The sequence below is a fragment of the Podarcis liolepis genome, assembly GCF_965112155.1.
Source record: "Podarcis liolepis genome assembly, chromosome: 12".
Lineage (NCBI taxonomy): Eukaryota > Metazoa > Chordata > Lepidosauria > Squamata > Lacertidae > Podarcis > Podarcis liolepis.
In genome coordinates this window covers 48,628,460-48,643,064 of record NC_139563.1, presented here as the reverse complement: position 1 = coordinate 48,643,064, position 14,605 = coordinate 48,628,460, and the positions used below count along the sequence as shown (strand labels likewise).

General features: G+C 44.0%; 1 protein-coding gene across 2 annotated transcripts in view; it reads right to left on the bottom strand.

The window, feature by feature from the left end:
* Positions 1-14,605, bottom strand: part of CDCP1 (CUB domain containing protein 1) — a 49,250-nt gene that overhangs the window by 20,697 nt on the left and 13,948 nt on the right. The window contains exons 1-4 of one of the 2 annotated variants that reach the window (XM_083468096.1): positions 7,181-7,208; positions 6,569-6,769; positions 3,224-3,577; positions 624-986 (exon numbers count right to left, since the gene is read on the bottom strand). In XM_083468096.1, the coding sequence (XP_083324222.1) occupies positions 624-986; positions 3,224-3,577; positions 6,569-6,769; positions 7,181-7,202 (940 nt within the window). In that variant the 5' untranslated portion in view covers positions 7,203-7,208. Of the gene's footprint in view, positions 1-623; positions 987-3,223; positions 3,578-6,568; positions 6,770-7,180; positions 7,209-14,605 lie in introns of those variants that run through there. The other variant, XM_083468095.1, reaches the window with a different exon arrangement.

Here is a 14,605-nt window from a genome sequence, read left to right as displayed (position 1 = left end):
CTGACAGGGAAGTCATGTCGACAATGGCCTTCTAAATTCAGGAACTGAATTTACTATTAAATCCAATTTCTAATTGTAACCAATATAAGGTACAGGTCCAACTCCATTCCTACTTACGGGCATGAAAATTACCAGAAAGCAATGCTTTACTTTTATTTATTTATTTATTTATTGAGGCCATCTTTTCCAGTGCAGTTGTACCTCGGAAGTCAAACGGAATCCGTTCCGGGAGTCCATTCGACTTCCAAAATGTTCGGAAACCAAAGCGTGGCTCCTGATCGGCTGCAGGAAACTCCTGCAGCCGATCAGAAGCCGGACCAGACATTTGGCTTCCGAAAATCATTTGAAAACCTGAACACTCACTTCCGGGTTTTGATCGTTTGGGAGCCGATTTGTTCGGGAGCCAAGGCGTTCAAGATCCAAGGTATATATAGTGTGGTGTTTTTCCAAAAGAAAAAAGGATACCTGTATTATTAACCCATAGTGCATATTTTGCCCCATTAAGTTTTGCTGTGCACAGAGGTATGTGGCCTCACTCTCTCTTTTACACACACACACACACACACACACACACCCATGAACCAAAGAAAAGAGAAAAGGAAAAGAGGGAATGGGTTACTTACTCTCTTCATTTTCAGGGCGCTGAACAAAAACTTTAAAATGCAAATTGTGGGCCCCAGCGTTCTGCTGATATTGCTTACAGCCTTGCATGGAAAGGTTGAAGTTACCAGCAAGAACGACAGACTGCCCTTCTTTGGGTGTCAGTTCTTGAGGGTGCTGCCCGGGTAATTGGTACTCGACTGTCTGAAAGTTCCGTTCACATTTTGCGATGGTGTAGTTGAGGACAGAGATACGTGCTCTTAAGTTGAATGGAATGACAAATTGCCAGGCCACGAGTTCGTTTTCTGGTAACCCCACCGGGTAGTTGGCAGATATCAAGGTTGCTTCTCCTTCTGTTTGAAATGTGGATTCAACAATGCACAATCCTATTTTAAACACAAAGGGAGACAAGCATTTGTGAACATATACAGTCACCAGCTAACCTCAAAATTACAAACGTGTTTGAACTAGAGACAGTGGCGTAGCGTGGGGGTGCAGGGGGGCCCGGCCGCACCGGGCGCAACATCTGGGAGTTAGGGTTAGGGGGCGCAAATCCACGGGTTAGGGGGCACATATCCACGGGTTAGGGGGCGCAAATTACTTGCCTTGCCCCGGGTGCTGACAACCCACGCTACGCCACTGACTAGAGAGTGGTTTCATTGCAGTCGTCCTTACCAACCCAGCAGTTACCAGAAACCTCAGGATAGTGAACCTTGCCTTGTTAGAACTACTCTCAAGGCCAAGCTGGTGCCAGAATTAGGCCCCCAAGAAAAAGAGTTTCAATTACCTTTGACTGAGAAAGTATACCCAGACAGACAGACATGACCACTATGAGCATAAAAGAGAGCTTATGTGTTTAGTTCAGGCACAGGCAAACTCGGCCATCCAGATGTTTTGGAACTACAACTCCCATGATCCCTAGCTAACAGGACCAGTGGTCAGGGATGATGGGAATTGTAGTCCCAAAACATGTGGAGGGCTGAGTTTGCCTATGCCTGGTTTAGTTTCTAAGGCGATATGTGTGTTGTATTCTCTCATGGGCGGGGCTTAACTTGCAAGTTCTGGCTCAAGTGAAGACAATGACACTGTGGTTTTTTGGGGGGTCCCTCAGTGTCGGATTTACATATAAGCTAAACAAGCTATAGGCCCCACTCTCTTGGGGGCGCCCGAAAAAATTAAAGGGGGAAAAAACTGGATGTACATTTCCAAAATATAAGATAAAAAACATACAGATAAAAAACCGACATACAGCAACAGTGTCTTGTGTTGCGCAGGTTCATAAATTACCATACTGTATAGCATATATTCAACACACACAAAACAGCGACAATTTGTTGCTGACAAAGGACAGCTGGACATATAAAGGGCTCCATTACCTTCAGTAGCTCAGGGCCTGATAAAACCTAAACCCGGCCCTGGGATCCCTCTATGTGTATGTGGACTGGTATAAGCTAACTTACTGTTTATTCTGACTAAGCAGCTTTGGCTTACAAGAAAAACCCATTCTGTACAGTCTGGTGGGCAGATTGAACCATGGGAGTTTGGCAGAAGTATTATAGGTCAATACACAGTCAACAAACAATACAGATGACAACGAATATATATATATGGGGGAATTTGTCCACTATCAATTTGCCTAAAACGATTTTCAGTTGGTTCAAGGGAGGTTGTTTGAAAGCACACTCACATTACACAGGTAAAGTTGCTGTTTTTTATGAAGAGCAATTTTGTCACAGGTCCCTTTCAAACAACCCTCGCCCTTAGGTTATACTGTCGTACCTCGGGTTAAGTACTTAATTCGTTCCAGAGGTCCGTTCTTAACCTGAAACCGTTCTTAACCTGAAGCACAACTTTAGCTAATGGGGCCTCCTGCTGCTGTCGCACGCTGCTGTCGGAGCATGATTTCTGTTCTCATCCTAAAGCAAAGTTCTTAACCTGAAGCACTATTTCTGGGTTAGTGGAGTCTGTAACCTGAAGCGCATGTAACCTGAAGCGTATGTAACCCGAGGTACCACTGTATAGTTGTGAAAGAGAACTGCAACGTGCAACATGAAAGAAACAGGTAATTTCTGTTATGACAAAAAGAATAAGTATATACGAGGGCCACTCCTCACGTTACTTTTTGAGCACATAGGTCACACAAACATCTCTTTAAAAGTGTGAGAAGTAACATGTGCCTTCATCCCTTCCCACATCCATTCTTCTGGACAGGCCTTTAGGATTTTAGCTAGTCTACATCTTCCCTAGATACATGTAATACCATTCTTGTGTTATGTTGGCACATTATTTAATATACAAATGCACACTTGTGTTTAAGAAACAGCCCAGTGCATTAATTTAGCCCCTTCCACATTGTTCGCAAGTAGGCTTGGGATGCTAAATGAAGGTCAGGATTCTCCCTCCTTTCCTTAAAAAGCTATCTTCTTCCAACCCCGTCCTTCAGCGCCTTCTCTGATCTCCCTCACCCACTGCAAAACCAGAAATGCCTTTGAGAGAAACCTACTCCAGAAAGTTTCCCCTCCAACCCACTTAGAAGGAAGCAAGCCTACAGAACCACACTTAGAGATAGTGTGTTAAAATGCCATTAATTTTTTTGCTGACAACAGAAGCAAATCATACTCACTTTGGATGGAAGACCTGCCTTCAAGCTTAAAGCCAGAGACACGGACATTAGAGTTCCATGGAAGCTTCAGGGTCATAATAACTCCCCCTTGCACCTTGATACGTGACACAGTACCATTTCCACAGAAGTTTCCGATGTTGACTCTGTTCGTATTAAGAAGGGTGCCAATGTTGTAAAGAACTTGGTCGGGGCAAGTCTCTCCAGGCAGAATTTGTCTTAAGAACGGAGAGAACTTCAGTTCAAGCCCATCTAACCTTCTGGCTTTAACGTCCCAGATGAAGGTCTTGTTAAAGGGCAGGAACCCAGAAGGCAGAAGCAGAACATCTCCAAAGGGACATGGTCCTCTCATACAATCTAGAAACACACAGACACACAGAATGTAAGAATGATCGTCACACAAGACCATCCAGTTAAATCATAATCCGTTTACTCTTTCACTTATGTTAAGAGCTTTTAGTAATTCTCTATGCACATTCTAAGCCAGGGCTTCCCAAACTTGGGTCTCCAGCTGTTTTTGGACTACAATTCCTATCATCCTGGACCACTGGTCCTGCTAGCTAAGGATGATGGGAGTTGTACTCCAAAAACAGCTGGAGACCCAAGTTTGGGAAACCCTGTTCTAAGCAAACAAGGCACTCACGTTTTTTACGTTTTCTTTTTCTTTAACAACCACCCAGCCTAGTTTATTATTTGAAGACTGAAATCCATGGTTGTGTCTTTACCAAAATCACTATTGCGGTGTTCAGAACTTCTGGGAAATGTGTGACAGTTGAAGGCTTTGAATGTGAAGTGATGAGAAATGGTATTTTATTAGCACGGCATTAATGCTGCAATAATGGGAGGGTTCATTGATGGGAACTCACTCTCATTCTCACTTGAGAAGTAGGTGCTATTATATTTTATTGTGAGCTCACATCATACAGTGGTGCCCCACAAGACGAAATTAATTCGTTCCGCAATTTTTGTCGTCTAGCGAATTTTTCGTCTTGCGAATCACGAAATCCCATAGGAATGCATTGAAAATCAATTAATGCGTTCCTATGGTCAAAAAAAGTCCAAACAAAGCCAAATTTGGTACAACAACAGTTTATTAACTGCTCTTTAAAGTCACACATACTGTAAAGAGCAGTTCAAAAATTTAAGGGAAAATAAATTAACTTTATAAACAAAACATGTCTTTGTTTTTAGACAAAGAAAAAAAAGTCGCGAGACGTTTTCGTCTTGCGAAGCAAGCCCATAGGGAAATTCGTCTTGCGAGGCAAATCGAAAACGGAAAAACCTTTCGTCTAGCGAGTTTTTTGTCTTGCGAGGCATTCGTCTTGCGAGGTACCACTGTATAGGAAAATAAATGTCACAGACTCAGATCAGTTGGACTTTGACAGAGGGTAGGCTTAAATAATGAATAGTAGCTATCTATAGTGGTACTGCATAGGGATGCGGGTGGCGCTGTGGGTTAAATCACAGAGCCTAGGGCTTGCCGATCAGAAGGTCACATGATCACATGACCTGGAAGCTGTATGCCGGCTCCCTCAGCCAATAAAGTGAGATGAGCATTGCAACCCCAGAGTCAGTCACGACTGGACCTAATGGTCAGGGGTTCCTTTACCTTTATACAGGGGTACCTCAGAAGTCGAACGGAATCCGTTCCGGAAATCCGTTCGACTTCCAAAACGTTTGGAAACCAAGGCAAGGCTTCTGATTGGCTGCAGGGAGCTCCTGAGGCCAATCGGAAGCCACGGAAGTTGCGTCAGACGTTCGGGTTCCAAAGAATGTTCGAAAACCGGAACAATCACTTCTGGTTTTCCATTGTCCGGGAGCCGAAATGTACGCGTACCAAGGGGCTTTTTGAGCTACTGTGGGAAATGTAAAAGAACTTGTAAATTAAAAAAGAAACGCTGCTTCCTTTTTTGTTTTTGTTTGGCCCTGTTTGCCAAGTCAGAATCCCACCCTTTCCTTTTTCTCCTGGTTTTCTGCTGCACTTTTATAGGGTTCAGCAACAACCACCCCCACCACTGCTCCTCTCTAAGATTTGTCAGTTGGGGAAGAGGAAGAGGAGAAATGGGTTTGCTTGGTGCTATGCATCTCAGCTCCTCTCTCTTGGAGCCGAAGGAGAAGGCTTGGTCTTGCTTTGGTGCTGGGATGCAAGATGCTCGAAGTGCCATCGCAGCTTGCCCCGGCCTCCATCTGGCAGCCTCAGGTTGGCTATTTTCGCCTGCATTTGAGCTCAACATCTGAGTGTGATGCAGCCACAGGGATGACCTCCTCTTTCCCCCCCCAACTCCAAGCTGGAAAAGGCTAAAGCTTCTCTACCCAACCCACCCTTGCCGGAGGGTGATGGATCATGGCCAGGGGTGGCAAGCAGAATTACAGACCGTTGCTTTTCACAGGAGAAAACCAAAACAAGAATGGTTCATATAAACCATCATGTCCACTTAAGAACTCTTGGCCCATGGTTTAATCAACTATGTTTTTAGTTGATTGATCTGTCAATTAAATTGATTAGAACCTCCAGCTGTAAGTGCAGCTTGTTTGAAATGGGCTTTATATCAATCAATCAAATCTCTATATTATTATATTATATTATATTATATTATATTATATTATATTATATTATATTATATTATATTATATTATATTATGATGGCAAGAGCTGTTTGACACTGGAATGGACTACCTTGGAAGTTGGTGGGCTCTCCTTCGCTAGAGGTTTTTAAACAGAGCTTGGACACCCACCTGCCAGGGTGATTTAGCTGTGATTCTTGCATTTGAGGGGTTGGACTAGATAGCCACGGGGTCCCTTCCAGCCCTACAATTCTGATTCTCTGACAATGTATGGATTTGACTGGCCAGGCCTTTTTGCGTGTCGCAGATAAAAGCCCACAGTTGCTTAGATCTTAATGGGACATTTTTTAAAGAGCATTGGGCTCCTCAGGAGGGACATATGGTCAGAAGCACACTCTCAGTAGTAAAAGCAGAGGACTGAGCAGAACCAGCGGTGAACAGTCACATTCTAGTGTGGTAATTCGGGTTTCTCCCGAAGCCAACCCTCTGATCAGCAAGTCCTAGGCTCTGTGGTTTAACCCACAGCGCCACCCGCGTCCCTACCCCTGTACAAAAACAGCTAAATAATCAGTTAAAAGGAAGATGATTTATACAGTTACGTTATTTCAGTTCAGTTGACAGCCCCAAGCCCTTATTTAGCAACAAAGAGGATGGTACTGTAACAAGTAGAAGATAAATAATATTTACCCTTGTCATTTAGGCTTTCAGCATGCAGCTCAGGTTGACAAATATCCAAATTACTTTTAGAAGCTCATAAAAACTGGATAGCATAGTGCAACTTACCAATGTCCCTCTCAATCACCAATTCCCAATAATTTTCTGGCTTTTCACAATCAAATTCAAAACGAAGCCGCTGCCCAGAGGTTATTTTCCTTTCGGAATAAGACTTGTTTCCTCCTGCAACCAGTGCACACTTTCCTTGCGCTGCAGGTTTAATCCTAACTGATGTGTTGTCAAGACGTTCAAGGGAGATTTCATAGGCACCTGAAAAATTGTTAAAAATGCAGGTTATGTTTTTGGTTCCAGAGTGGTAGCCATATTAGGCTGCTGCAGCAAAACAAATGAAGATGCCTGTCGTCGTCGTCATCCCCCCCCCCCCCACACTTCAAGACAAGCAGATTTATACTGGAATAAACTTTTCCTAGATTAATGTTCACTTTATCCAAATAACCAGACAATTGGTTATGAAAACTTATGCCGTAATACATTAGGGAGCAATGGATTCTTTCGCTATTACGCCTTTGATAAAAGGATAGTCAGCTATACATGTACATATTCCACCCTCCCCCAATCCAAGGAAATACAATTTTCCTGCTGGGTGTTTTAACTATTTAATACTTTAGTCTTAAGCCTTCAAAAAATAAAAGTATGGCCTTTTTTGGACTATTTAAATACCGTATTTTTCCATGTATAACATGCCTCCATGTAGAAGACGTCCCCTATTTTTGGGGACTCCAAATTAAGAAAATGGGGGGAGATGGCCCAGAGTTGTTGGGCTTTTCGGGGGGTGGCCAAGACCAATGCTGACACTCGCACGTGTCACTAAAGCCTCCTATCATCTGTCCCCTCACCGGCAGAAGCCGCCAATCACCCACCCAATTGCCAATCAACACCAGCCCTTGCCACACCAACCAATAACACACCCAATAGCCACTTACAATCTCCGGCTCGCGGAAGCAACCAATCCAACGCACGCACGCCCCCTTTATCCGTGTATAAGACAACCCCCAATTTTAAACATAATTTTTAAATAAGAAAACCTCGTCTTATACACAGAAAAGTACAGTAAGTATTATAGTCAAATGAAATGGTGGGCAGAATTTGAGATTGGAAGAGCGAAAAACAACTGATAAAATACCGGTAATTGTACCAGAGGGTGTTTGTTGTTGTTGCTGCTGTAATTGATAAGAGTCTGATATATAATGTAGTAGAAAAGGTTTTGAGCATAAACACTGCAGATGTACAGGTGGGAAGAAGTCAATGTGATTATTTGATGTGAATTTCAATTGGTGAAATGTTGGAAAGGTCTACTAATAATAATAATAAATGGCTTGGAGATAAGAATTTAGTCACACACACACACACATTCATACACAGCTGAAAATCACCACCCCAAATTACTTCTCATTCTGCTATAGAGCATCTTTCCCAGAGATTGTAAGGGCAGAGGCTAGAGGAAAAGAGATGTCCTGTCTTTTCCTTGCCTGAGTAAAAGGTGTTTTCGCTCTGCCACAGAAACCTTTGGATCCAAACCAAAAGTTGATTTAACTGGGAAAAGGGGGTACATTTGAACCCCACAGTCTTTTTTTTCCAGCACCCCATTTCCAGATCAACAAAGAAATGCTGAGCCAAACATATATGCACTTTTGTTACTGGAGAGAGTTTTGCAATGGTTATCAAACACATACATTCGTACCTTGGTTGCCAAACGGAATCTGTCCCGGAAGTCCGTTCAACTTCCGAAAACATTTCTTTAAAAAAAAAAAAAACTTCCAAAAACATTTGACAACTAAGGCGCAGCTTCTGATTGGCTGCAGGAGCTTCCTGCACTCAATCGGAAGCCGTGCTGGATGTTTGGCTTCCGAAAATCGTTTGAAAACCCACTTCCGATTTTCGATCGTTCGGGGGCCGAAACGTTTGAGTCGCAAGGCGTTCTGCTTCCGAGGTACGACTGTACAAGGTTTTGGCTTTCAAATACTGTGGTACCCCGCAAGACGAATGCCTCGCAAGACAGAAAACCCGCAAGACGAAAGGGTTTTCTGTTTTGGAGGCGCTTCGCAAGACGAATTTCCCTATGGGCTTGCTTCGCAAGACGAAAGCCCATAGGGAAATCTCCGGGGACCTGTTTTAAATGCTGGTGGTGGGGAGCAAAGCCTTTCCCCCCCCCTCCGGCCTTCAGAAGAGGTCCAGGAAGGCCGGCGGGGGCCGAAAGGCTTTGCTCCCCACCGCCAGCATTTTAAAAGCAGTCCGGCATAGCAGGGAAGCGCTTCCCGCTATCGCGGACGGCTTTTGAAGGCCGGCGGGGAGCGAAAGTCTTTGCTCCCCCCTGCCTGCCTTCCCGGGAGAGCGGAGAAAGGCAGCGCCTTTCTCCGTCGTCCCCGACGGCTTTTGAAGGCAGGCGGGGGGGGGAAGAGGTCCTGGACCTTTTCTGAAGGCCGGCGGGGGGCGAAAGTCTTTGCTCCCCCCTGCCTGCCTTACCGGGAGAGCGGTGAAAGGCAGCGCCTTTCTCCGCTGTCGCCGACGGCTTTTGAAGGCTGGACCTCTTCTGAAGGCTGGCGGGGGGCAAAAGTATTTGTCCCCCCTGCCTGCCTTCCCAGGGGCTTTTAAATCGCCCCGGACAGTGGAGAAGTCCTCCGCTGTCCCGGGGCGATTTTAAAATGCCGCCCGCCAGCATTTTAAGATCGCCCCGGACAGCGGAGAAGTCCTCCGCTGTCCCGGGATTTTTTAAAATGCTGGGGGTGGGAAGAAAAGCCCTTGTCCCCCCCCCCCCCAGCCTTCAGAAGAGGTCCGGGGACAGACTGTCCCCGGACCTGGTCTGAAGGCGGTTTCCCTAGGAACGCATTAATTGATTTTCAATGCATTCCTATGGGAAACCGTGCATCGCAAGACGAAAAACTCGCAAGACGAAGAGACTTGCGGAACGAATTAATTTCGTCTTGCGAGGCACCACTGTATTAAACATAGCCTTTTTGTTGTAGAAAGTGAGAAACCACTTTTGGTAATGTGCAGATTTATTTCCAGTGTCATCAACTAATGAAACTGCCATGAAGTAGCCATGCTTCTGAATATCAATTGCTGGAAACCACAGGAGGAGAGTCCTGCTTATGGTCCAGCAGGCTCTTATGTTCTTTAGATGAAATAATAATAATTATATATTATATATGCTGCCCATCTGACTGGGTTGTGCCCCAGCCACTCTAGGAGGCTCCCAAGAAAATCTTAAAAACACAGTAAAACATCAACCATTAAAAACGATGGGAGGGCGTTCCACAGAGCAGGCGCCACTACCAAGAAGGCCCTCTGCCTGGTTCCCTGTAACCTCACTTCTTGCATCAGATGTCAAGCAGATAAACAAATAAACATCTATCTGACTTTTAGAAGACATCTGAAGGCAGCCCTGTTCAGCAAAGTTTTTAATGTTTGATGTTTTATTGTGTTTTTAATATTCTGTTGGGAGCCGCCCAGAGTGGCTGGGGAAACACAGCCAGATGGGCAGAGTATAAATAAATTATTATTATTATTGTTATTATTGTTGTTGTTACTACTACTACTACATATTTGTAGCCACTTTAACTATTGCTCATTTGTTGCTTAAAGAGTCAAAAAGGAACCACATGTGTACTGGCACACCAGACTATGAGAAGACCCTAATGTTGGATAGAGGAGTCGCACTGAACTGCTTCGTGGAGTCCAAGGCGGGGGCAAGATTTCAAAATAAATTTGGGCCAGCCATTCTGTCAGGAAATAGCACAGTAAACAGTTGTTTGTTGTGTAGGCAAAAGGAAGAAAAAGTTCCACTGTCGCATGAACAAAACCTATTTAAAAGCCAAAAATCTACCCAGAGTAAGGCAAACACAGTCTAAAAGTGTAAGCAAAGATCTCCGCTCACTAAACATTACGGCCCATTGCATAAGCAAAGATAATTACTTACTCAACATTCAGGAGGGTCAAATGGCTTAGGAAGGATATGGTGAAAGAAATATATATATAACATTTCATTTATCAGTACCGTTCGCAAGCACGATGATAGGAATGATTCATGTCTTTTTTCCTTTCTTAAGCCTATGTGTCTCTCTGCATGTATCCTTGTTAGGATTACAAGAAATGCAAAACTTGCTCATAAGGAGGGGAATTCTTTGCGTGTAAAAACCTCGTCTTAGCCTGATGACACATCGGACGATGAAGTGAAGCAGGGCAAACTAAAATCTCCCAACTCCCACTGCGCTTTCTTGCTCCATCGAGGTACACACACGATGCAGGCTGAGTGCACACTGAAAGCACATCACCTCCCCCAAAGAATGCTGGGAATAATAATAATAATAATAATAATAATAATAATAATAATAATATATTATATATACCCCGCCCATCTGGCTGGGTTTGCCCAGCCACTATAGGTGGCTCCCAACAGAATATTATTATTATTATTATTATTATTATTATTATTATTATTAACAACAATGCAATAAAACATCAAACATAAAAAACTTCCCTAAAAAGGGCTGCCTTCAGATGTCTTCTAAAAGTCAGATATTTGTTTATTTCCTTGACCTCTGATGAGAGGGAATTCCGCCACTACCAAGAAGGCCCTCTGCCTGGTTCCCTGTAACCTCACTTCTCGCAGGGAGGGATCCGTCAGAAGGCCCTCAGAGCTGGACCTCAGTGTCCAGGCTGAATGATGGGGGTGGAGATGCTCCATCAGGTATACCTGGCTGAGGCTGTTTAGGGCTTTAAAGCTCAGCACCAACACTCTGATTTGTGCTCGTAAATGTACTGGGAGCCGATGTAGGTCTTTCAGGACCAGAGTTATGTGGTCTCGGCAGCCGCTCTGAGTCACCAGTCTAGATGGCGCATTCTGGATAAATTGCAGTTTCGAAGTCACCTTCAAAAGTAGCCCCACGTAGAGCACATTGCAGTAGTCCAAGTGGGAGATAACCAGAGCATGCACCACTCTGGTGAGACAGTCTGTGGGCAGGTAGGGTCTCAGCCTGCGTACCAGATGGAGCTGGTAAACAGCTCCCCTGGATACAGAATTGACCTGCACCTCCATGGACAGCTGTGAGTCCAAAACGACTCCCAGGCTGCGCACCTGGTCCTTCAGGGGCACACTTACCCCGTTCAGGACCAGGGAGTCCCCCACATCTGCCTGCTCCCTGTTCCCCCACAACAGTACAGTGGTACCTCAGGTTACATATGCTTCAGGTTACATACGCTTCAGGTTACAGACTCCGCTAACCCAGAAATAGTACCTCGGGTTAAGAACTTTGCTTCAGGATGAGAACAGAAATCGTGCTCCGGCTGCGCAGCAGCAGCAGGAAGCCCCATTAGCTAAAGTGGTGCTTCAGGTTAAGAACAGACCTCCGGAACGAATTAAGTACTTAACCCGAGGTACCACTGTACTTGTCAGGATTCAACCTCTGTAGTTTACCCTTCCCAGAGCTACGGTCCCCAGCACCCTTAACAAACCACAGTTCCAAGGATTCCTTGAGGGATGTTATGTGCTTCAAATGTGGAACAGGGAAGGGCTCATACCCACTTATTCACATCTCCTCAGGGATTGCCAAGAAGCATTCTGGTTCTAGGCAGAGATGCTCATTTTATTCTTCATCATTCCCCATACAAGATTCCCAGCTCATTTCAACTTGCTGCAACAGCGAGTTCATTACTTCTTGTTCAGGCCTGCATTAGCAATAACTGGTGTTGACAGACGCGGCTGCTTTTGATTTAAGACCCCTCCTTGCTCAGATTCAGGCAGTTCTTGCCTTAATAGGCTTTGCTCAGCCAGTCTCCTTTCTTTCTTATCATATTCCATGTTCTCACTATGAATTACTTCCAGGCTGTTGCTAACATCACATGCAAGGAAATTTAAAGATTGCCTCCAAACTGGAGCTATTTGCAGAGGCTATTAAGGACCATGAGAATTATCTTATTTAATATTCCTTGTAGTGTATGGGCCAAACAAATTTAGACATTACACAGGAGAATCATACAACCGATACGGTTTTTAAGAAGATGCTGGAGGCTGTGAATTTAATTAGAGGAATGGCAGAGGAAAGAGAGTCATCACTGAATTTTCAGGTAACATATTTTGTAAGTTCACAATGTGCTGTGCAAAGAATTATTTTGTCTGCCCTGGTGCTACTGCCAAACAACTTGGAGGAATTAAAGAGAACATCTTCTCTCTTCCAGCACCATATGTAAATTTTGTTTTAAAAAGCAGAATTTCACGTCATTTCTCCTGCTTGAATTCATATTTGTACCTTGTTTTTCCTTCTGAAAAGAAGCCCAAAGCGGCTGACAATAAATAAAACACGAATCAACAGACAAGCTCTGTAAACACACACACAAAATAAATAGTTCAATACCATACCAAATCCATAATGGCAAACCAATGAATAAAACAGTTCCAACAGCAATATTCAACTAGCAAAGTATCACAAAAGCAGTAACATACAATAACTATAATGCCGACCCAGAGAAGCAATAGAACATTAAAAACAAAGGAGTTTCTCCCAGGCTTATACCTTTGGGCAAAACTTGAAAGAAAGAACTCCAGAAATATGCTCTTTGATAGAGCCTCTGAATAAATAATACTGGATAAGAAAACCAGCCATGGGAAAGAGCTTTAATACGTGACAGAAACGTAGATAGCTTAACGGAATAGAGAATTATATTAATATACAAGAGGGGAACTTAAATGATGCAAAAGCTAAATCATAACATTTTGAACAGCTGATGGTAGAATTAATAGGCTGACTGAAAGTGTTAAAAAGAGGCAGGAGAAATAGCAGGCATGGTAATGACTTGTGATGAAATGATAGGGAGAAAGCAAACAAACAATACAGCAAAAACAACACAACAGTTCAGTTATGAAGGAAGACATGGCTTACTAGGCAGGCACAAGTTGATCACAAGCCTCTAACACGCCACAAGGTATATATAAGGTTCCTTTGAAGTTGTTCATAAATTCATTGGAATCAAAGAAGGGAGCTGGAAGGGACCCAAGGGTCATCTAGTCCAACCCCCTGATATGTTCTAGCCACAGTATTAATAAAATAATACAGAACATATACCCATACTATCCATATACCACATCCATGATGTGAGAGAAATAAGGTACCAGAGGCAAGCAGAAAGCTTAAATCTAGCTCAGATTAAACCTCCAAATCAGCAAAACAACTTATAGTGATTTTATCTTAACTCCTTTTTAATGATTATTTTTTCCAGCCGGAGAAGAGAGCCACCCTCTGTGTTATGAAGCTATGATTGTCACTCAAAAGAAACTGAACCATTTCTGCGGGGTCAGTGGCTTAACGTGGGGGGTGCAGGGGGGCCGGCCGCACCGGGCGCAACATCTGGGGGTTAGGGTTAGGGGGCGCAAATCCACGGGTTAGGGGGCGCAAATTACTTGCCTTGCCCCAGGTGCTGACAACCCACGCTATGCCACTGTGCCTGCATGCTTCCGAGAACAAAGGTTTCAGAAAGCGATCTCTTGGGTCTCTAATACTTTTTGGGTCAGCAAACCTTTTCAGCAGGGGGCCGGTTCACTGTCCCTCAGACCTTGTTGGGGGCCAGACTATATGGGGGGGTGGACGAATTCCTATGCCCCACAAATAACCCAGAGATGCATTTTAAATAAAAGGACACATTCTGCTAATGTAAAAGCACGCTGATTCCTGACCGTCCACAGGCTGGATTTAGAAGGTGATTGGGCCGGATCCTGCCCCCAGGCCTTAGTTTGCCTACCCATGCCTAGTATATATAAGGTAGGACCCACACAGGCGACAAATTTTGAGAAAAATCATATAAGAAGTCCAGTGTTAAACACATGCACACACTTGAACAGGGACTACATTTAAACTGGCCACAATATCTTCTGGCTTGGCAAGATTCTCCCTTACTAATTGGCCTGACCAACCAATTAGTAGGATTTATGTTGCGTTCAAAAATTATGTTGCGTTCAAAAATGCCTCTTTGCCCAAGGCATTAGATTATTAGAATGGGATGTGTGCACTGATGTGAAGTATTGCTTATAAGAGCTGCAGTGCATTGTAGAATCATAATCAATATATTTGTGGATAAAGCATCAAAGGAGGCATT